The 23920-nt window shown below is 41.3% G+C and overlaps 1 protein-coding gene across 2 annotated transcripts in view; it reads left to right on the top strand.

The window, feature by feature from the left end:
- The first annotated feature begins 1392 nt into the window (after window positions 1–1392).
- Window positions 1393–23920, top strand: part of atp2a3 (ATPase sarcoplasmic/endoplasmic reticulum Ca2+ transporting 3) — a 44479-nt gene continuing 21951 nt past the window's right edge. Inside the window, exons 1-6 of one of the 2 annotated variants that reach the window (XM_038708370.1) lie at window positions 1393–1788; window positions 12530–12547; window positions 12891–12973; window positions 17454–17558; window positions 18084–18222; window positions 23643–23723. In XM_038708370.1, the coding sequence (XP_038564298.1) occupies window positions 1671–1788; window positions 12530–12547; window positions 12891–12973; window positions 17454–17558; window positions 18084–18222; window positions 23643–23723 (544 nt within the window). In that variant the 5' untranslated portion in view covers window positions 1393–1670. The remainder of the gene's footprint in view (window positions 1789–12529; window positions 12548–12890; window positions 12974–17453; window positions 17559–18083; window positions 18223–23642; window positions 23724–23920) is intronic. The other variant, XM_038708369.1, reaches the window with a different exon arrangement.

Below are 23920 nucleotides of genomic sequence, written 5' to 3'. Positions count from 1 at the left end.
GTAGTTAAAACTAGCTCTACCTTGACCAGTTAAATGCTGCTTATGCATTAATTTTGTATGTATATGGGGTACAAACTCATGTTTTATTACATTTGGACCTAAAATGGACTGTCCTCTAACTGGACTTCCTGGGTTCCTGCCGCGGAAAACTTCCTCTGATGCAGCGGTATTCAACCTTGGTGCTGAGGACTCAAGAGGCTGTTTCTCAATACCAGGACAGCCAAGAATGGACTTAAGAAGGGTGTTCTTGCAAAGTCTCCTTGAAAAAACAGTCTGGCAAGATTGCAAGGACAGAGAAAACAGCTGTCAAGAGTTTGAGACATTCTGTTACATAACTGCTTTTGTGCAGCTCTGAATGTCCAGCTCATGTCACCGGGGACGGGACAACACCACCATTACATTTGATTGTGTTTGTATTACATTTATTTAGTCATTTTACATTACATATTCTACTGCTTTTATGTTTAATGTGTGCTTACTGTTTCAATTGTAGTTTGATGAAGTGCTAAAATAAACATAATATGAGTTCTTAAATTTTATTTTTCAGTGTTTTGATGCCTCTGAACTAAAATCACAGCTACAGTAAATTCACTGTCTGCACAAAGCTGTCTAATTCCTGACTATCCAAGGTCTATTTCAGCTTATGTGAAGGATTTAGTAAAAACATGCTGACAAAGCTATTAGCTCAGGCTGCTATCTTCTCTTGAGCATAAGACTGGAAGAATTCAACAGCTACAAGGATAATTTATTAGGAGAATTTGGTGATGTGTGAAACGCTTGAGTTAAAAAATGATATACATTTCAAGTGATTACTGGAACATTATTTATTTGCCTGACTGTATAACAAACCACAAGCTATTTTTTTGTCAGTTGTGAGGACAACTTTACAGTAGAAGTGTAGAGTTGCTTTGTCTTAATCTTAAAAAGAGTCAGTCTTATTTTTGTCTGAATAAAACTCAAACTGCCCTAATTGACTAGATCAACCTGATCTTTGTGCAGCTGGCCACAGGGCTGCTTCGGGACTCAGCAGCACATGTAACTTGTACTTTGACTCTGCACTGGTGTCTCTTAAACTGCAGTAGTCTGGGTGCTGTGTTAATGGTGTCCACCTCCAGCTCAAGGGGCGTCGATGTGCAGCCGACTGAAGCAAAAAGATCATTTCTCCATAAGGAGCAATAAAATGATGTCACGTGACGGCTCTAACTATAACCTGACTACGAGTTAACAACCTGCGCTATAACAAACACGAGCACTGTCAGAGCTTTACAGCTCTGCGTTATGTTTTAAGGGAAGATGTTTGAAGTGGCTGCATGGGGCAGCTGAACCCTCCGCTCAGGTACACGCAGCCAATGGGAGCGCAGGAGGGAGTGCTCAACAGCGGAGAGGCGGTGCACCCCGGCACAGGCTCAGCACACCTTCAGATGTAACAGCAGCACGTCGATCAACACAGCCACGCCACCGTCTGTACCGCGGATCCGCTGGTTTTTCTTCAGCGGGACAGGTGACAGAGCAGACCGACCGAGACCCAGCCGCCTCAACGTCCATCTGAGGAAATTACTGCTGTTTCACACTCCGCCGCCCCCTCTCCCCCGCACACCTTCCGATTGCCACAATAGATGTTACTCAACTACATGCATTTCGATCGGATCATTTAAGCCCAGTCCACCAAGATGGAAAATGCGCACACTAAATCGGCGACTGAAGTTTTAGACAACTTCGGTGTGAACGAAAACACTGGGCTGACTCTGGAACAAGTCAAAAGCAATTTTGAGAAATATGGACCGAACGGTGAGTAGCTTTATATATAAAAAAAAATGTTTCTTCTTAATTTCAGTTTATATACCTGGTGCGTATTACAGGCTGTACCGATTCAGTTACCAGGAAATCCAAATGCCATCATATTTCTGGCTGTTGGCAAATCGTGCGTGTAAAAGACATGCATATGACTTCTAACGCACAGTCATTGGAAATGTGAGTGGCGCTTTCACTGATGCACATGTCTGTATTGAAATCAGCCCTTGCATATCGCAGTTGTTAAAGTTGACACAGAGCTACTTCTGTGCAGGGGAGATATCAATGCAAACTCAGTAAATACATCCAGGATGCCTTTCGTTTATTCAGCTCGTCCCCTGCAGTCACACCTCGTGTCAAGTCTTGTTTAAAAGTATGTAAAGTGGCATATACAGTAGTTCTCTAAAGAAAGCTTTATTCTCAATGAAGGCAAACCTGCAGCCCTCCTGACCATGTATTGACACGGTAATGTACTGCGGTGTGTGTGAAGACACACATCCCTGGCTGACATCTGGATCCTGAATCAGGAAGTGCAGAGCAGGCTTAGGCTGCTGGAGTGGAAGAAGATGAGGTGATGAAGATAATGAAACAGAAATACTTGAACAACCTGTTTTCACTTTCAACAGTTGTCCTCCACATTGCTCATACTTTCCAACTCAAATGACAAGATAAGGGGGAAGTATATATATCAAGTCATTTGAAATAAGCATTTTAGAGTGATAAAGATCACAAAGATACTGTTTATCAGGTGTCTTTCAGGTGAAAATATAGTGTCTCTTGAGCAATGTGGGCTATGCAAGTGTCTCCCACACTAAAGTCCTCATCATCTTTTACACTCAGCTGGTGTTTAATGAGTGCTTTCGTCGACATCACCACACCATTCCCCCCTGGCCTGTCATTTGCATGTGTGGCCAAGCTGTGGAGTAGAGCGGCATATTGTGCCAGTCAAACAGTAGCCCTTTTGTTGCAGCCAGCCACTCTACCCAGGGGCTTGTGATGACTTCATGGAAAAAAAGCAACGTCTTGCCACAGATAACATCTCTTTCGTTTTTAGCTGTGAGCTTCCTGCCTTGTGCGAGTGTGTTACAGATAAATGTTGAAGGAAGGGAATACCCTTCTACCCTATTGGGGCTGAATGTAAAGGCGCTATTCACTGTAACTACTCCAGAACAAGCCCAAAAAAGGGGAACAAACAGCATTAAATTTGCTTTGGCTTGTTTACTATTTGAGTACATGTCATAGCAGAGTGATGTACGGCTGCTGAACGGCTCCTTCCCCTCTGCTCACAAACCACAGATTCTTGTAGTTGACTGCAAGGACTCGGTGTCTGTTCCGTGAAGCGTCCGTTCAAAGCTGTTTGCGGATGGTATGCTTACCTCACTCCCACTGACATGCACGTACTGTGTTTCACTCTGAGGCATAGTTAGCAGGATCTCATCAGCAGAATCATTAACCTAAATCAACATGTCCGCAAACAAGATCCCCAGTGTGCGCACACACTGTCAATGTTTTTCTTAATTTGGACAAGAGAAGGCACAAAGGAGGTGACATTGACATGAGCTGCTGCCATTTCACTGTTAATGCATCGCTCAGAGTGTGTGCAGGAGGAGGACGATGTGACATGTTTGACTCAGACATAACACTCCTCTCTGAGACTGGGGAGGTTTTTCACACTCGATCGGCCTCTGGATCTCTGGGACGGATGAGGGAGTTTAATCACTGCTGATTTCCAGAAACATCTCAGAACAGTCTACTAGCTGTTAGCTAACCCTACAATTAAAACACGAGATTGTATCTTGCCTCATACTACGTCTATAGATAACTTGGTAGTTGAAAATGTTGTGAATCTGCTTTCAGGTCAGATGTTTTACTTTTTCCCTTTTTATCTTAGTATACATGGCAGCATCCATTTAAACTTAAAGCGGAGCTGTCTCATTAATTAGTCCTTAATGGCAGAATGGCTCAAGTTTTTGCACTCTTGTCTTATTAAGAGGAGATTAAACTTATTGATTTGACCATCTTGCTTTTTATGATGTTTATAGTTACATAAAATGTCACTTTTCAATGTTATAGTGTGATAGATAAGCAGTGTCCAGGCTTCCTGGCTTTGTCACAGTAAAACTCCACTGTGCTGCACCACAGTTTCTGATCCCATTTTGAGATGTTCGGAAAATTAGATTAGCCACCACATCTGGACAGTCTTTTCTGAAAAGCAGTCTGTGTGCAGGAAGGAGGCGGCTGACCTTTTTATGCACACCTTTAATTTATGGGCCACAAGCAGCTCTTTTTATTTGCAACTCCATTCTCACACACAAGTTCTTTGCACTGTGGGGACGTCTCATTGACATAATGCGTTCCCTAGCCCCTTACCCTAACCCCAACATAATTGTAACCTGAACCCTAAAACCAAGTCTTTAACCTCAAAAGGCAATCTCTACCTGTGGAGACCTCAATTTACAAGAACACAAGAATCCCCATGGGTTAGTGTGCATTCAGGTTAAAGTCCCCGCCGGGATAGAAGAACATGAAAAGAAAATTTATTGTTGAGAACTACAAGCACCTCCTATTTACAAGACCGTTTATCACTTTTATTGTGAAATAGTTGGTTCTGATGTAGTGGAGGAAGTCACAGGTCTCTCTCTCCTTCTCTGTCTCATTCTCACACGCACACCCACACACCACACACAAACATGCTATATGTGTGTGGGTGCACTAATAATGTTTGTGCTGTTACAGCCTGCGGTGCTTAATAATTGTGTTCCGTACACTCACAGCCCCGATTTCAATGGCGCGGTCTGTATAGCTTTGTGTCAGTAAAAATATTATGTGAGGAGGAGTTAATTTAACATTTATGTTCATTTTGTACTTTATAATCTCACAAATTACACGGTCAAAGCTTAAGTTATTTTATACTTTAGAATATTATAGTTGAATAAAGTGGCATTATTAATCAAAGCATGTTAAATAAAGCCCTATGGCTTGGAAGCCTTTAACATTAGTCTAGGTGGTGTCCCTTGACACTCCCTATAGGAGAGTACAATTGTGCAACATATTCAGGTTAAACAATTTAGCAATCCATGTCATTGCACTATAATGTGCCTAATGTTAATTACATATGTTGACTTTCAGCCACAGTAATGATGGAAAAGCTTACTGCGATGTTAATGATGATCTGTCCAACATCCACTGGAGACAATTAACACAAACCTACGAGCCTCTTCATCTGTTCGCACTCAAGCAGAACTGCGCATCTGTTGATCTCATTGACATTAAGTAATTTTAATTATTTTATTGATTTGATATTATATATTTAACATGTGAACTTGTTTTCCAAAAATGCAAAAACCCACTGGCATCCAGAAAGGTGTCACTTAGGCATTAATAGGTGAAACCCTCCTCAGTACATTATGCAATGTTACTGCACTCTGGTTTCTGCCACGAACTACAACTACTTCAACTGAGACCTCACTCGGTGTAGTTTTCCTTCCTGTTCGGCAACTTGACATAAAAGCAGCCTCCCACGTTTGAAATACAAGAGACGTTCTACCGTTTCCTGCTCCTCCTCCTTCTCACCAACACACACAAGATTGCACATTGAAGTACACTCCTCATTCATGGGCTGTTGGCTTCCACTTTACTGTCGCTTGTTCTGAAAATTGTCCAGTTAAGGGTTAAATTATGGTAAAAGTGTCAAAGTTATGTGGGCTGAAAAAGGAGTCCTTGGGGTGTTGAGTCACTTCCCTGTTCTAGTGGGCCCTGTGTGTGCCTGCCCAGCTGCCTTCAAAGGAGCTGTGATCCTGTTCTAGCTTGTCACTTGTCTTGCCTTCTTCCCTCCCATTTCTGCATCTTTCAGTCTCCATTATGCCCGTATGGAGAGATGATATTTAGTCCCCGGGCTCTAACGCACTGCCACTGCCGTCTGATGCCCGAACGTTCTGCTACAACACGGTCTGGTCCACTTAGGAGGGCTGTGTGCACTCAGAGCATATGTTGTATAGTATATGTCTGGCATGGCATACCCTAAAGTAAACACTAAGTAATCTGAAAGCATTCAGAAAGAGATGGGCTGTGTGTTCAGTATGATAAGCGGCATGTAAGGTAACTTATGTACCTCAATTAGTGTCTGGAAAGATAAGTAAATACTAGAGAAGTGGGGTTTGGATTTGATGGACAAACCTGTTCAAAAAAAGGTGATAATGAAAATAGGACAGTGTCGAAACAGAATATGATATTATTTATTAAATTATTTTCCTTTTATTCATTACCGTTTTATAATCAGATTCTTGGAATGAGTATTTTTTCGAATGGTTATTTCATCCATCTTCCATCATGATGGCATCCTGCGTTTTTATTCATTTTAAAAAGATACAGAATTTGTGACATCTCAGGATTATTTTAGTTCAACTCTCAAGACCAGTCCTTCCTAGTGTTTGGCGATTCTTCACGAAGACACCATTAAAATGTTAAATACAATTTGTTTTATGCAAATAACGTTTAAACTGATTTGCTGCCTTGCAGAGAATTAATAATGAAATTACGGAGTAATTCCACTTTTGAAGCATGGTGAAGTTCAAGATATCAATCTTCTGAGGATTTAAAGGATAAGGCTTGGGATATTCTGTATTTTGTGTTAGTCTGCCTTAATACTTTCCTATACACTGGCACTCTGCCCTTAGCCCATGTGTACCAACTGAAGATGTAAAGCTTTAAAACGGCACATAAATATGTACCCATCTTTTTAAGACTAAATCATTTATAAAAAAGCTGGACATTGTTTTCCAGCTAATGCTACACAAACACGATTTTGCATTTTGTGGGAATTATTTCCCGCCATGGATTTTTTAAAAATAATCTACAGTGCCCAGGTCAGTTGTAATAAAAGAACGACATCCAGTGCAACAGTGTGGCTTGTGAATTTGTTTTCAATAGCTCGTAGTACGATCAGTTCCTTGTTGTATTTGTTCTTTTCATGGGAAAATGGAGAATATCACCAGACTTATCCTTTCATGTCACTTTGGCAACCGTTTTAAAATGATTCCACATTTTTAAATTTTCACTATTGTGAATGTAACTGCATTACTTTCGGGCTCAGATCACTGAAGTTGTACTGTACGGGGCATTTGATTGGATAAAAGTGTTGCTCTGGTTTCTAAACCTAGAATAAACCCTATATATAGTATGGTGTTAACACAGATATTTCAGTCTGCCGTTTGGGGGATTGCTGACTATTTTTCACAGCATTCAGCTTCTTCAATTGGCTACTAGGTGGCCGGGTGCCATCCTTCTCGCTAGCCTGTTGGGGTGTTCAAAAAATGGTTCCTCGCACAGCTGTGGCCTCGAAGAGGAAGCTTCGAGCCCTGACAAGATATCAGCTCTGTGCTAATCACCTCACGCATGTCCTGCTCTGTTGACAGGCCCTTTTCCTTTTCCTCTGTCACTCACCAGTAGAACTCATCATAGTGTGAGTGGTAAAATGTGCATGTGCAACAAGCAGTAGATGTGTGCAGTGAGAGACCCGATGTAGACAGTAAATGCATAAACACAGATGTCTTATATTTGCAGACTGACCAAAAGATGTTGATTGTGGTAAAGAACAGGTTTTTCAGTAAGATGCTAAGTCATGCGATTAGATTATATTTCTGAAAATCATAAAGATATACAACTAAAGTATATATGGCACTCACATGCACAGGTAGATGTCTTAGATACTCACAGGACTAATATGAGGGTGATGCTGTCATTTAATTTCAACATGTGCTATCCTGTGCAGCATCATGAGGAAAAAATGAAGTCTCTTTTTCCCTGACCACAGCTTGATGACGTCAGAAACAGTCCAGCCAATGGGCACGCACAACAGCCATTGAGCTGAATCTCATGCCATTTGCTGTTTTAATTGGCTTCAAAAGATTAAAATCTCCATTTTGAAACTAATTCTCCTTTCCTGACACGACAGCCTCACAAAAGAACTTTATCTCAGTGCAGCTTTGACAGTTGATGTGTCCCCAGCATAGAGAGAATTACAGGTTGATCAGTTAATCAAACAAAGCAGCTTAAATAATATTTGTTGTATTGAGGAGGACATCTTATCATTCCTTTCCACTTGTGTCTTTTGTCTTCTCTCACTGAAATTGAACCAGCATTTCCATTCTTTGTCCAGAGTACGCAAAACTACGTCAAAGTCATTTCAGCTTGGGCGTCTGGATGTGTCAGCAGGTTTGAAGCATTTGCCTAATGTTTGTTGGGAAAAAATTACTGTACCCTGAGGCTCAACCGGCTGCAATGACTTGAGGAAAATCTACTGTGGTTTAAAACTACTTTTAACCTTTTGCAATCACTTTGTATTATAAAATTAGTAACAAAGAAGCTTAAACCTTGTGCCGCATTGTAGGAATATTTTCAAAATAGTTCTATAGCACTATAATTCCTCCTTATAACTAAGGCTACCTCTATACTACTATGTTTTAATTTTACAACGCAGCCATTTTTCTCCTTTTTTACGCCTGCTGTCCTAACACGGTGAATCCGAGCGCCTAAGACGGAGAAGTTAAAAAAAACCCGCTGCCGACCCCATTTTCGTATTAAAACTCCAGGGTAGCATATTAGTGCAGACAGGTGAAAACAGAAGACTTTGAAAAAGACGACGCAGACGCTCACATTTGGCTTCCTGATTGCATGGATGGTGGTAGACTCTTAGTCTTGTTTTGTTTGATCCTTGTGTTTGAGTACAGCAGCTTTTATCCAGTGTGTGCGGTTTCTGGCCCTGTAATGACTGAAGAGTAGCAGCATGTCAGGGTTTCACGTCCTGGTTTCATTAAGCTGCAAAGGAGTAATTAGTGGTTTGATACCACTTCCTCCTCGGCTCCCGTTCTGATCTTCAGGGTGGCTGTTTAGAGGTCAGCGGGGCTCCCAAAGATAGCTGACACTCACCCACTTGACATGGTTGCATATGACCTCCTCAGAAAAGGGAAGCCCTCCGTTGACATTTATGTAAATGGTGGAAACATTGACTTCTGCAGATACCTGCGATGCCTTTCATGTAGCAGAGATAATAAGGTTAGGGAGGAGAATGGGGTATATTTATGATTCATATTTGATATGGTTAATGCATTTAGACCTTTTCCAGTAGGAGAATACATTAGGAGAGTTGATGTAGGAAGCTATAGTACACTATGTCATTAGGAGTTACCATCATGGTATTTATAGGCATGTTTATGTTCTCATGGCGTTTGTAGCGAGCAGGATCCTGGAGCTGGAGCCACTTACTGAAGCAGCGCAAGGCTTACTGCTGTACCTCCATGCACCCACTCTACCTATGCCTCCCTGCTCACACTTAACCAGCTGGCTGTTAGTGGGGTTTTTGATGCCTGCAGTCACAGCATGCTGGTTCAAGGCCCTGCTGATTGCATAACAGTTATCGTTAAATTTTGACAGACACACATTACCTCGTGAAAAGCTTGTTTTTCAAGGAGGCTTCATGAGCCAAGTCACCATGGTAACTGCGATAAAACTTTCTCATGTTTGTAGTTTACACTGAGGGCCCGAACTCTATCTTGTTAATACTGCTTAACCGCACTCAGATACTGGGGGGTCATAATAATTTGGGCTGTAATTTGTTAATGGACTAGAAAGGGAAGTGTAAGAGGAGCTTGCTGTGAAAGCTCCTTTATCAACAGATCATTTACACTGTAGATAGATAGATGGCCAGTTTCCTGCTTTTCTTCCTGACTCTCTGGACACAGAAACCAGCTCCCCCACTGTTGTTGGCAACTGTCTCCAGGAAGTGTCTCCCCTCTGCTCCGCGCTGCTTGCTTTTCTGCTGCTTGTAAACAAGCTCTTTTATTCATTGTCTGGGCTGGGAGGGAGGAGGCGAGGGGAGGCAGGGAGGTGCTGTGGGGACAGGGAGAGAGAACGAGAGGTGAAGTCAGTATTCAGGAATGTGCCTGGGCAAGCCTCGGGTTGACACAGCCCAGAAGACTGCAAGGGAATCCTTGGCAGGGGGAAGCCGGGGAACCCCGTTCAGCACCTCCAACCCTTTCCCTCCCTCTCTCTCCCTCTCTTTGCTTTTTCGTCTGTCTTGTCCATTTAGTCAATCCGTCTTTGTCTTCAGCAATCGAGTCGCAGCCAGCCTGTCTGCCATAAAAAACATTATACAACCAGGGAGGCACAGTAATGGGGAAACAGGCTTATGTCAGAGTGGTGGACCATGGAAAACAGCAAAACCCACTTCTCCACATTTCTGCTGCTGCTGCTGCTGCTGCTGGCAGAGTGCAGCCAAAAGTCCCCTGTGAGTTCAACTGTGTCCAACCTGAACTCTCTGAAAACCCTCCAGACAGCCAGTTTGAAAAGCTATTCTCAATGACTCATCAGCTATTATTGCACAGGATGAGGATGGGCATTCATGTAGTCAAGAGATGACCTTTGTACTGGCCAAGATTAATATATTATGCAAAACTAATATTATTCAGCAAATCATGTACAGGTTTGACTGCAGACGTTATCAAATTAAAAGTTCTGGGCTTAATGCCTACTTAAGAAATGTTGTGTTCTTTAATAGCTTGTTTGTACTGCTACTATCATTCGCTCCCCTTGGTGTTATTGCAAACCAAATTAAGAAAGTTATTCCACCTCAAACAACTTTTTCTCCTAAAAAAAAAAAAAAAAAAAAAAAAAAAATCTTTCACCACAGAAAAACACATTTTGAAGCCGTGGGACAGTTCCAGAAGTCACGACGTGAAATCATTTCTCTTTCTGCCAGTGCCATGTGTAATAGAAATGGCTGTAAGGTTGTTTTTGGAAGGAGGCTGCGGGCTCACGTTAATGCCCTTCCTTTTTCAAGCCTCTCTTTCTCCACAGGGTCACATTTGATACTTGTGTAGCGTGGTCGGGTCAAAAAATGCAGAGAAACACGAGGTTTTCCGAAGGAGAATACATTTTCTAGAAAGAAATTATGACATAACCAAGACTTGGATGGCTGATTAATGCACAAAACAGAAAACGTACCAGTCAGATGAACGTTATTATCAGTCTTCAAGTTCTTCAGATGTGACGGATGTTGTTTGTTGTTTCATTGGCCCTGGTCGAGCATAGCTTTGTGTTGGTCTTGATGAGGACCTGACAAACGCAGTGACTAAGTATGCCTGTGTTTCATTGTGGTGACACTGATCAACAGTACTTGTCAATTGAAATGTTTTTAGAAGATGACTGATGTGTTTTCTACTCACACCGCTGACTCATATGTTGTGGGTGTTGTGTTCTGGTAATCAAATTAGAGTGGATAAGAGTCTCAGCTTCTGTCAAAATGCCCCAAAATACAGATTTTCCTTTCAGATGGTATATGAAAAGTGACAAGATGATGTGAAAGAGAAGAGCAACATGTTCTGATTCTTGGGTTTGTCTTTGTGGGAGTTTACTCACATGCTGCTGCTGCTGCTGCAAAAAGGGGGGGTTTAGTGCCCCTGATTGCTGAGATTGAGAAATAAACTCCAGAGTTTAGAGATTAAGTCTACAGCATGAATGTCAATGGCATCGCCACAGTTCTGATTAAGGAAATGTATTGACCTTGGGAAATTAAAAACTAAAAAATAACAATCACATGTTCCTGTCAAATAGCTTGTTTTATCCCACTGAAAGATTTGACACGGATATAAAAATGAAAAAATCTGCTGATTCTCACATTAGAGAAACTGAAACCAGTGAATGTTCTTAATAAATTACATGTTGCTGATTATCATTTATGTCTTTATCAACTAATCGGCCTACTTCTTGGTGTAGTATGTGAGATATTCACATACTAAGTACGGATTTTTTACTAAGTACGGATTTTTTCAATTTTTTCACGGTTTCAGTACTTTTCCCGCAAAATATTCATGTTTGTTCCCAGTTTCTGGAAATAAATAAATTAAATATGTTTTTATTTTACACAATTTGTCAGACAAAACAATTGACAAATTGATATGCCAACATGGCCTGTGTGGAATATAAGATCAACAATAATTAATGGACCAAACAATTTGGTGAAGAAATAATTGACAGGTTAATCGATAATGCAGCCTACATGCATAGACAATAGAAGTTGTATTGCAAAGAAATGTGTTCTGACGTAACAGAACCAGTTTTGATAATTGAGATATAAATTGTATGGAAAGATGCACTTTATTCACTTCATCAAAGATATATTGAGTCCCATCTTACAGGCGATTTAAAAACCATTTGTGGGCTGACAGTCCATCAGTGACCTTTACAAGAGCAGAAGATGAGCAATCATACTGGTATCAAAGGCCTTGGTTAGGTCTTATGAAGCTATTTGTTATTACAGTATCTGTGTTAACAATGTTTTCTGAGAGTCATTACACAGCTGAAATGAAACTGTAGGCCTAAAGCTACGCTAAAGGTACTGAAAGGGCAGTTTAAAACATCCTGAGCTGAGAATCAATAAAGGATCTTTTGTCTCAGTCGCATATCTTAGACTTGGATTAGTTATTAAAGTTAGTAACAACAAAACAGCAGATCATAATCCTCTGTTTGAAAACAACAGTGTTGCTGTTCTGCTGTTTATCATCATAACCCAGTAGAATAATTCTGCAAAGCAATTTGAGCAAGTCATGCTGAGTCAATCAACTGTATTAACTGCTCTTTGTCTTTCTCCTCCACCCTCCACCACCAACCTTCCTCCCCTCTCCACTCTCTCCCGTCCCACCAATTCGATTCCTTTACAACCGGCGTGGTGCGACATCCACAGAGCTACCAGCTGAAGAAGGTAAATATTGATTTTTCCAGTGAGCTGCGATCCTCCTCCCTGTACTACCTCATTAAGTGTACTTGAACCAGGATCTTTTCTTTTCTGTAGACTGAGTACTAAACTTTGGGAGTGTACACCACTGCAGCTTTCCACCTGTGGACACACACCACTACTCTTCTGTAAATACAGGGATTGTCTTTCTTTAGGGCTGCTTATCAGCACAATGAAACTAATGTCAATACATCGTACAGATCCTTTCCCACCCTTAAGTAAAAGGGCACCTTTGAGTCCTTATAGTGGAAGCATCAAACTTTAAATTGAGTGTGATGCATGAAAGTGTATTTGTCTATGCATATTTCAGGAAAGTCCCTGTGGGAGCTGGTTCTGGAGCAGTTTGAAGACCTCCTGGTCAGGATCCTGCTGCTCGCCGCCTGTGTCTCCTTTGTAAGTACAACCGAGCTAATTAAAATGCCAGTGGCCTTCATCTTATATGTTCTTGATTCTCAAATGTTCCCCTATGGGACCTGAGTGCCAAATTGGACATTGGCCAGGAAATTGCCACCTAATAGACTCCTTCATTAGCTTCAGGCAGCTTTGTTCCCCTGTTGGATCACTCCTCAACCTAGTTTGTGGTTCCTTTTTCATGTGGAAACGTGCATATTACAGGCTTTTCCACCCGGTGTTGATATGGTTTCAGTGAGGGGAACGGGCAGAGCACTTCTGCCGAACTGGAAACAAACTATCAATCAAAACTCCCTCTGCTGCAGAGCCTCAAACTGTGACCCTGGTTGCAGTCCGAGGTGGTGAAGGTCGGAGAGGGGTGGGGTGGGGTAGGGGAATCCTGACTGCATAATAACTTTTTTCCATCTGTTACAGCACGTCCCCGGTGTCTCGGGTTGGAATTGCTGTTGCTATTTCTGAAAGTAGGAAAATTGCTCTAAAAATGTATATTCTCCAACTGTTCTCGTGTTAGTGAGAGGCTGGGAGAGCATGCGTGGGCTGGAGCAGCAGCACTCTCCTTTCCTCATGTAAATCAGGCTTTCCTTACTTTAAAAAGGTTGTTTATAGTGGAACATGGCCCCTGTTCCACTGCCGCACAGACCCTAGTGCTTTACAATGTCCCTGTTGCCTGGAGTGGTTTCAGCTCAGTAACTAAAGCAAGGTGCCTTCTGACCCGATCTGACTAGAAATACAAATATATTACACTCCAGAACAGCTTTTCGTAATTGCACACATTTGCAGAGATTGTCTATTGATAAATTATATTTCTGTAGTCCTCTATAACCTTTTTAGCTTTTATGTTTGCCCACTGTTTTGTTTGTCACCAGTAGAATCAGGGAGAGTTAAAGCACTGAACTGGAATGAAAGTTAAACTTCATTTGGCTGTTAATACTCTGGTATGGGGTTTAATAGAGCAGAGCAACACTAGCCACCTTAAACAATCCGTGCACTTCCTCCCTTTTAGTTGAAGGAAGAAAGAAGGCTGATCTTTTATTTGGTTTTCCATATCACTGCATGATGCTGAGTTAATTTTCGGGAGTTCAAGAGGGCACAGGAAGGAACTGAAAAAGTCAAGTGACCGCTAAATTGGGTTTCAAGCCTCCTTTGTTTACATTGCAGTTTTCAATAGGTGACCTTAAGACTGATCAATTTGATATGAATAAAATGTGTTTTTTCCATTTTGCTGAGCACTGTGTGATGTTCCAGAACTCTGGAGACGTTCAGTGATAATGGGCCATCTGTCGGCATGTGTCTCAGCATTTCAGTAATGCATGTGGGGTGTGAAGAGTGCAGTGTTTATGTAAGGAGAGGTTTATTTTGGTGGTGAAGCTTCAAAACCCAATGTTGAATCTGAGCTTAATTTTGTCTCAGATTGCTAAATGCAAGCACGTACATTTCCCTTGGATTCCCTGAAAGACTTCTGAAACCCAAAAGAAATCCTCATCGGTCTATTTCAGCTCCTATTCAGTGTGAAAGTAGGAGCTGGGTATTGAAACCTCTTTCTGAATGCATGCTGATTGTGTGAAGTGTCTTTTTAAGCATGCTTACTGAGAGGACTACCATTGTTGCTCTCCAACCTCAACTCAGTCAGAAGAGAGATTTACCGTCCCAAATGATGTGGAATGATGAGCTATCGACCAGGCTCAGGCTGCCATGACGTACACTCCAGGAGCTCAATACTGTGCGGAGAATATACTCTTTTATCATTTGATAAGCCCCATCAGATCATGGAAAAGTAGATCCACTTTATATGTATTTATCTCTCTCTGCTGCTTTTGTTGTGCAGTAACTTTATTTTTTATTCTATGTTGCTTATTTTGACGGCAAACATAGAGCAACTGCCATCTCTGACACCTTTGCATAATCCCTATTCAGCTATTCATCATACCATATCTGGCTATAGAGAAAAAATAAAATAACATTGAGTGATTGCATATTATATTTGTTGTCTCTGTGGAGATGTTTTTGGAACCAGACTCTTAATTTCAACCAAGTAATTTTTTTTTATAGTAGCTTATTATGTACAGTATGATAGTTTGATTTCACATCATGCAGCCTTTTTGTGGCATGACTTAAAATCGGCTGTAATCAATATTTTTATGTTAACAATGGATCCCATGACTTTTAGCTGAATGATTTCATAGTGATGAACCTACAGAGAATTATCATATAACTCTTCAGTTCCCCACAGCTCTGTGCATTTTTATGGCGACTTTTAGGGAATGGTTTTGCTTTTCCAGCCTCCAATTTTTCTGTTTTTATTTTGTCTTACTGCTTTTTTTTGTTGTCGGCCACAGCAGACAGCTGTTCTCAGGAAAAAAAAAACTCTGAACTACTGTATAGAAATACTGTATGCTGCCCCGCACCAAAAGTTATCGTCTAACAAGTGAATATAGTGGAGGATTCAGCAGCTGAAGAGCAGAATATTTCTTTCAGGAGCAGGTGGAGACCAAAAACAGAGAATGAATAAGAGTGACCTTGTTTTATCTGGATTTAGCTGAAGGAAATTGAGTAACTCTTTTGTCTCTCTTAGTAGTGCTGTTTCTGTGCTATGTTGGTGCGAGAAAGCTGGATTAAAATGTATTTAAAATATTGTCCTTTTTAATTTTTTCCAAGAATTTGTTGGAGATGAATGGTAGTTTGGAAATAGGTCTGTAGTTATTTGGTTGGGTCAAGGGCAGGTTTAATTTTTTAGGTTTTAGGTTGCTAACATTAGTTGTATGGCTTTCCACTACTTCACTAGCTAACGTGATTCATATTACTATCTTGTGTACCACCGGTAATATGTCAAAGTTGATTTACGCTGCAAGGAATGATAAAAAGCAAATGTGGAGCTATTTGTTTATAGTAGCCAGCTAATGTTAGCACAGTTCTGCTGCTGCTTGCTTCGTTACGTTCAATTTAGATTTATTGTTGTTTTACCAGTACTTGGGTACACCGCTTCTCCACCGTCTGAGTCACTGTAACTTACATGACCAAGATAATATAACCTCAAGCTGATAAAAATATTAACATTGCAGTGGGAGTTTACCTGAGTTTCCAGCATGTTGTGTGAAGCTGTCTCCCTGTGAGTCTGTATGCGTGTTGGATTTTGCCCCCTCATGAGTTTGAGTGTGCGTACGTGTGCGTACGTGCACATATCTGGTTGCGATCTAAAAACCAGATCGCTGGTGGCTGCTGAAAACAACATGATGCTCCTTTTAATAGGTTAATGGGTCTCACTATTTTAGCCGTTGACTGTCTTGTCAATCAAACCACTCAAGCCTCATATTCTGGTACACACTCATCCAAAAAGACACTGCACAACAGAAAGAAGTAAAGCTCACAGGATCCTTATGTAAATGTTAATTTGTGTGTGATATTTTTTCCTTCCCATCCAAGAGCTTTGGTGTACAGGATATAAACTGTGCTACAAAATACACCCCTGCAAAACTGTGCATAATAAGAATAGCAATAGCAGTCTTTTAAAATTAGCCCAGTTCATCCAGTGTATTCCCAATGATTTTATTTCCACAATGATCTAATTTCCTGCAGGATTAAATTAATTTTTATTGCCTGTCTCATTGTAGGCATCATCTTGCTGTAACTCAATAAATAAATGTATATAAAAACATATAAGTGTGTTGTCATTACTTTGCAAGAGAACTTGCAAACTAAAATGAAAAACACATTCTGCTGAGTGGATAGAGGAATGCATATTAGACAAATTAGAACTGCATCATTTAATTGGATTTGCTTTTAATGCCCACAGTCACTGTTTGGGGAAAAAAAAACAATCACCAGCTTTTCGTGCTGGGAAATTTCTCGTGTTTTCATTGGGTGCTGTAGTATCTTGCTCTTGCAGTTTTCAGCCTCTAACTGTATTTGCTGCAGAGGGACAGACCTGGAGCCTCTGACCATTTCCCAGCCTTTCTCTGTGAGTGTTAGGGTTGTGAATAGAGCAGGCCATGAGTGGATCTCTCTTGATTTCAGACACACTTTGACATCAACAGCCAAGAGCATGTGATAGAGACTTACTGCAGTCTATAGACTATATACAGAGGTACTTGTACCTTAAGGAATACCGTACTTCTGCAGCTGCCAAGGGGTTCTTAAAAGAGTGTCGCTCAATTAAAATTAATTAGAAAAAAAGGATAAATGGATAGATAGATGAACACATTTGGAACGTGGTGGGTGGTGTCAATGACGGTATTACTGCCAAAGGTAGCACAACTCACTGGAACTGAGCAGCAACACCTCTGTCCAAATACCATTTGAGTTTGCTTTTCTTTCTCCATATTTTATTGCAACAACATTCAAGCAGTTTCCCCCAAACATGTTTCAGAGTAAGCTATCCCTGCAAATGTGTATATAACTGAGCTCCCATGGGACTTGATGAGTTACAGTAGAATATGTCTGCTAATGTTATTGTGTGTTCATCTAGGTGTTGGCTCTGTTTGAGGAGGGAGAGGAGACAACCACCGCCTTTGTTGAGCCTATCGTTATTCTTCTTATCCTCATCGCCAACGCTGTCATCGGGGTCTGGCAGGTGAGATACACTCTTCACCGGTGTCTCTGTGTAAAGTGTACATACAGTACACACCAGTAACATTTCTTTCCACAAGGTGTCCACACTGGTACAAAGGTTAACAATAGCTAAGAAAACCGTAAAGTCAGAAAATATTATCCTGTCCACCGGCTGTTACGAGATTCATTCACCTTTATTATCTTTTAAGCCATGTGCTCTATTCAACTTGACACCAGGTGCCAACATCTGTACGTTCGAATAGCACTTTGCGATGAGATGAGGCTTCGACACTGTCACATTTGTGCTGAAGAAGAAGCAGACTTTTTTGATGCAAGCGTCAACTTATGTTCACTTGAACTCTTCAGTGTTACCAACATTTCTGTACACATTGGTGGTTAAAAATATAATCCTTGCAAATTTTGCCATGATGCCGTAACACAGAATAACGTGTTAACGTAACTACATTTATTGTAAACATCAATTTACCAAGAAATTAAGAAAGTTGTCGTTGGACTGACTTTCTCTTTTCCACTTCTCTCTACATAGGAGAGGAATGCTGAGAATGCCATTGAGGCTCTGAAAGAGTATGAACCAGAGATGGGGAAGGTGTACCGCATGAACCGCAAGGCTGTCCAGAGGATCAAAGCCAGAGACATCGTCCCAGGAGACATAGTGGAGGTGGCAGGTAAGCTGCGGCTGCACCCAGCGAAACCCTTACTGTCACTGCTGAGATTAATTTATGCTTTGTCTACCTCCAGAGGACTCTCACTGTTGTCATCTAGCTGTATTCTACCGTTGCTACCGACATGCGCAGAAACTCAGCCTCTGCCCACCCATTCATGAGTCTGGAAACACTATTGGAATATCTCAAACTAGATTACATAAGAGTCTTTTCTCTGGATGTGCAGGTGCCAGGGCTGCTACCCAGTTGTGTCTTGTTTGTGTGTGTGTGTGTGTGTGTGTGTGTGTGTGAGGTTCTGTGTAAGTGGCTGTGGTCACCCCTTGAATTTAAGGCCCAGTTTAATTTTCCGCAGCTTTCCCCGCCGTTTCCCTTTTGCTTTCCATGCTCTCAGTCTCACCACCTGGACGCTGCTGGATGTTTGTCAGCTCCTCACTCACACTCCCCCACGTTACATGCACATACACACAATTCCCCTCCTGTAAACTCGCCCATGTGTGGGCAGCCTCGTCTAAAAATAGTCCTGTTGTCACTCCGGTTCCAGAACATCTGTGTATGCCAGAGTTAATGTGCGAGCGCACAAGGAGATCACTTCACCGTCAACATGGCTGGTTTTGTGAGTGTAATCCTCGGCTGGTGATTCTGCCCAGACGGTTCGGAGTGATGTGCGGGAAAGGAGGGAGAGCTCGGGGTGTGTGTGAGAGATCACAGCATTCATTCATAATCACAGCACGGAGAAGCAAGGAAAGGGATTATACATGCTGCGTTGGTTACAGTGAAGCCTCGGTGCTATTCAATTTCAAAAATGAAACCACTGAGGGCTTCTTACACCGGCTCCCCTCAAATTTATTAAATTGTTTCCCCTTTTAGTTTGCATTACTTTCATGGGAAAATGAGGTGTGTGTGTGTGTGTGTGTGTGTGTGTGAGAGAGAGAGAGAGAGAGAGACTTCCTTGGAATTTGGGCTTGTTATAGCCAGTGTCCCCACCCACCATCACTGTCAACACCAACAGCGTCACCATGGCAATGCTCCATGCACCGTTTGGCTCATCTTTGCGACATTGTGACAAAGTTCACAAGGGGTTGAGGTTTTAACGACACCTGTGATGACAGTGTGGAGCAGAGGCTGATACGACTTAAAATGAACCATCTGCTGCGAGGGATTTCACATTATTGCTGGCTGTCAGCAGCTGCTGCTGGATCCATGTTGGTTCTTCCATTGTGGGGAAAGATGAGCATTGTCCCTGACAAATTAACTGGTAAAATACAAGCTTAGAAAATTCACCTTAAACTGTAGTTCAGACATAATGGGGAGTAAATCCACCTAAGCTCCGTTTATTCATCTTTTATTTGTAGAGTAGGTTTATGATGATGGAGAAAAGGCATTTTAACCATTACATTAGTCTCTGTTATTGTAGATATTGTGCATTCTCTTTTTTTGTGTTCTTCATCGTTGTCCGTAAGCACAGTACATGGCATAGAAGGTGAGGATATTTTCTTTTGCAGCCAGTAGTGGTGGCGTGATCAAGATGTGTGTAAAACTCTCTGTTGAGGATGAGGCACTAGTTGAAGGTGGAATCCAGCTTGTTTTAAATACAGAATGCATTTTCTGTCAAAGTTTACTTTAAGAAGAGATATGATAGTGGTGTTACGCAACCCTGCTGCATTTTTGTAAAATATACACACTCATATATTAAGCTTTTCACTCTGTCGGACATAATGTTGTTGCTAAGCAGTTTTAAACAGGGGTAAACAACTGGGGTAGGTTCTGCACCACACTCTCTTCTCACTTAGAAAATGTGTGTCAGAGATCTTCAAGCACACCCTTCTGACTAAAACATGCAGGGATATGGTGACAACAAAAACAAACTAATGGGTTCTTTTCCCTGTTGATTTCCCAGACTTTCTGTACTTCATATTAGCCTGTGGTTGTTCTATGGGGTAAAATAAACTGTATGGAGGTATCGGAAATGACACTGCTCCTCAAAGTCCCGTTTGAAGAGAGAAAAGAACGTAATTATATTTACTCAAGTTTCCACCGCTGCTGCCCGCCTGCCTTCTTGTAGGTACTTTGTCGGCAATGCCAGCCACAGTTACGACACAGTTGTGATTTGCGCCTCCACTGGAACTTTCCTGGGTTTTGAGTGCCGCGGTCAGGTTGTCAGAAACTCCTAGAGGGTTTACACAGGACCTGAAGAGATGGAAACCTGCACCGAGCCATTCCCAATAACAAGTCACGGTTATCCTGCAGACCTCTTTGCCAGTATATTATGCAAGACATTCAGATTTTGTTTGGAGTCCAGTTTTACCAAATGGAAGGAGGGCTCCGGCTGGCCAGACCAGCTGACCACCTCCATTTGTTTTGATCAAATGTGCATGTGTGCTACGTTCCAGTTAATTCATGAGTTCTGAGTTCCATGGCAATTTTTAAAATAATTTCCCTTGCTTATTAAAACTTAAAGCACTACGGATAATAGTCAGACAAGTTCCTCATCTTCGTGATATTTAAAAGAAAGCTTATCTGAACTCAATGTGGCTGTTATGATTTAAATTTCTCTTCCAGCTTAATGGAGTGTGTCTGTGGGAGGCCGTGGCAGAAAGTGGAGGTTCAATAGGGGAACAGGAGCCTGTGGGTAGGCGTTTGAAAAGCCTCTCTTTTCTGCCCTCGGCCAGTCCTGCTACAGTAGACCTGTAGCCCCCAGCCATCTCCCACACAAACACATAACACATTTCTCTCCCCCTCCGCCTCACCCACTCTTGTTCTCTCACAACCCATGGTTGTCGGATCAGGTTCAGTTTTCTTTATTTGTACCCGTAGGTAGATATGGTTTACAGTAGACAAGGCATCCATCTTGACACATATTTTACAAACAACACAGACAGTAGACAGTAATCAGTAGTATAATCAGTAGTATATCAGTAATCAGTAGTCTATCAGTAGTTCAAAAGAGAAAAATAACAATAAAACAAATTACCACTAGAATAATGGACTACGACTTGTTCATCTGAGTTATGGCTGCTTATACAAAGCTATTTTTATACCACTTTGTTCTACACCTTGGGACTATGAACCTCTGTCCAGAAGGAAGAGCTGAAATTCAGTGTGGGAGTCATCATTTAAAATTGAGCTGATTATCCGCTGTAACTGTCTGGTGTACATGGATGCTGGGTTAAGCTACAACTCACCAATCGGCCTACCAAAGCATTTAACAATTTGATTCATATAGTTAGTGTACTTTAAAGATGAGTTTCCAAACCATGACCCCAAAGAAAAAGAACAAATTGATTGGATAAAAGCAGGATAGAATCAGGGTTATCATGGTTTTGTCGGTGTGGAAATCGGACAATATGCTTACAAAAATGCTGGATCCTTATTTTGCACATGGCTTCACAGTTTGCTTCAAAGTTCAGTTTTGAGTCAATAATTGCCTAACAATAATTGTAAGATTGCACAAATTCCACTGCCTAACCCTTAATGGATTTGACCATATCAAGAGGAAAAGTATAATTAATTGTTTTTAAAGCCTACCGGTTAAAATATGGGGTTGAACTGTGTTAAAAGCAGAGGAAAAATCAACAAATGGAAGTCAAGCATGAAACCTGTGTTTAAAAAGTAACTTTAACAAAGTGACTGCGGCATCTTCAACTCCTCTGTGCGGCCTAGACGCAAACTGCATGGGATCAAGGGCATGCTCAGTTTTCCTAAAGATTTCTGACCATGCCATTTTTGACCTTATAATTTGATGACGAAATGTTGAGATATATATGGACATAGAAGTACAGGCTCTTCAGCTGCACATATTATGGCATCTTTATCTCTCTCACCATCTCTGTCCTGTCAGGAAAGAGACTGTGAAAAATTTCCCTTGAGTCTCAGAACATTGAGCAAATGTCAAGAGGAGATGATGGAGCTCTGAGAGAAAAGGAGAAACATGAAGAAATGAACACTCGGTGGCATATCAGCGTGATAGCACTTTGAAAAGTTTTCACTGGGAAGACTCAAGAAGATGTCCAACCTTGTTCGCGTTGAAAAGCCACGGTAGATTCACAGGAAATCATTGTTTTTGTTGCGATTAATGTTGAGAAGCCTTGATGGCTGAGGACTCTTGAGTTGGCATTAATGAGACGCTTATTACACAAAGTAATGATCAGGCCTTTGTGCCTGTCATGCTGGAAAGAAACGAGTGAAGAATATTATGTCTGGCTGGAGTGCTTGGAGCAATTCCCACTCTGCCCTGAGATCATTGTCACTGACTACATCAAACGATCCGTTTTTGACAAGCTAGCTCTGTTCTGCAATTGTGAAATTATTTCCATGAAATGTTCATTGTTGGGCTCTGACAAAAAGGAAGAATAACCATTTTGTTAATGGGCATTACAGATACTTGTAATGCTCTGGTTATGAAATACACGTTTAATATGCAGGCCTAATAAGTAGAGACTGTAAGACTGTAGTAAAGATGAAATGCATTTTGATGATTTAATGCAGGCTTCGTCTGTAGTTTATGTCTGATATATGGAAGGACGCCGTGTACCGGAGGAACAGAGAGACTGCAGAGAGAACAAAAGGGAGGGGGGAAAAAAAATCGATCATTTTAAAACGGCAACGTGACTCCATCAAGGTTATATTGAACCGTTGTTTACCTGCGGCTGCAGCCTGAGCTTGGGTTGATGTTTCTTTGCTCAAGGATTTATTGTTTGAACACAGACATTCGATAGTGTGCTACTGAGCTACACTGTAATTTTTTACCCGTAGCTACACTGACACACTACAGTTAGGCACAAGAATACTTTCCAAACACAAGCCAAACCTTCAGAGGGCAAACTTCTTAGTAGAACATCTTGTTCTCATTGCTGTCCTGTTTATGTATAGTCAGTCCGCCACTTTGGCCCAGACTGAAATATCGCAACACCTCTTGGATGGATTGCCATGGAAATTCATGGTCCTCAAAGTCCTTCTGACTTTTCCTGGAGCGCCACAAGTAGTTGTATTAATTGTTTTCGCTTACTCAGTGAAATACCTTGACAGCTTACTTGATGGATTGGCATAACATTTTGTACAGACATTCATGGTTCCTATTTGTTAGATACTTAGTTTATGACCTGCAAAACAAATAACATTATCACATCCTTAATTGTACTTTGAGTAGTGCTAATTAGAAAATGTTAGCATACCAAGAGGCTAAACTAGATGGTGAACATGGTGAACATTTTACCTGCTAAACATCAGTATGTTAGCACTGTCATTGCGAGCATTTTAGCATATAGTACAGATGTTAGCATTTAGCTTAAAGCAATGCTGTGCCCAAGTATAGCCTCACAGAGCTGCCAGCATGGCTGTAGACTCTTGCCTTCTTTAATATGTTTATATATTCAGTGTTTGGTAATCCCATGCTGCTGTTTTTGTTGTTTGTTTATTTTTGTTAGTTGGTGACAAGGTGCCTGCTGACATCAGAGTGACCTCTATAAAGTCCACCACCCTGCGAGTGGATCAGTCCATCCTCACAGGTATTTCTTATCTTTCACCAGGTTTCCTCATAATTCAGATAGAGTATGCTCCCTTACACCTTTTTATTGCATGAACTTAGAAGACCTAAGGTTACAGGTAATTTTAGGCTCTGTTATGTTGTCTGTGATAGTACTTTTCTCCCCTTTAGGCTGTGAGTGTAACTTTGTTCAGCTCTGTTACTGTCAAAACGTCCCGA

Source organism: Micropterus salmoides, unplaced genomic scaffold, assembly GCF_014851395.1.
Source record: "Micropterus salmoides isolate LMB-PRFRI ecotype aquatic unplaced genomic scaffold, ASM1485139v1 Ms_hic_scaffold_9, whole genome shotgun sequence".
Classification (NCBI taxonomy): domain Eukaryota; kingdom Metazoa; phylum Chordata; class Actinopteri; order Centrarchiformes; family Centrarchidae; genus Micropterus; species Micropterus salmoides.
Note: the sequence above shows the minus strand (reverse complement) of the source record. Positions and strands in the feature narration are given on the sequence as shown.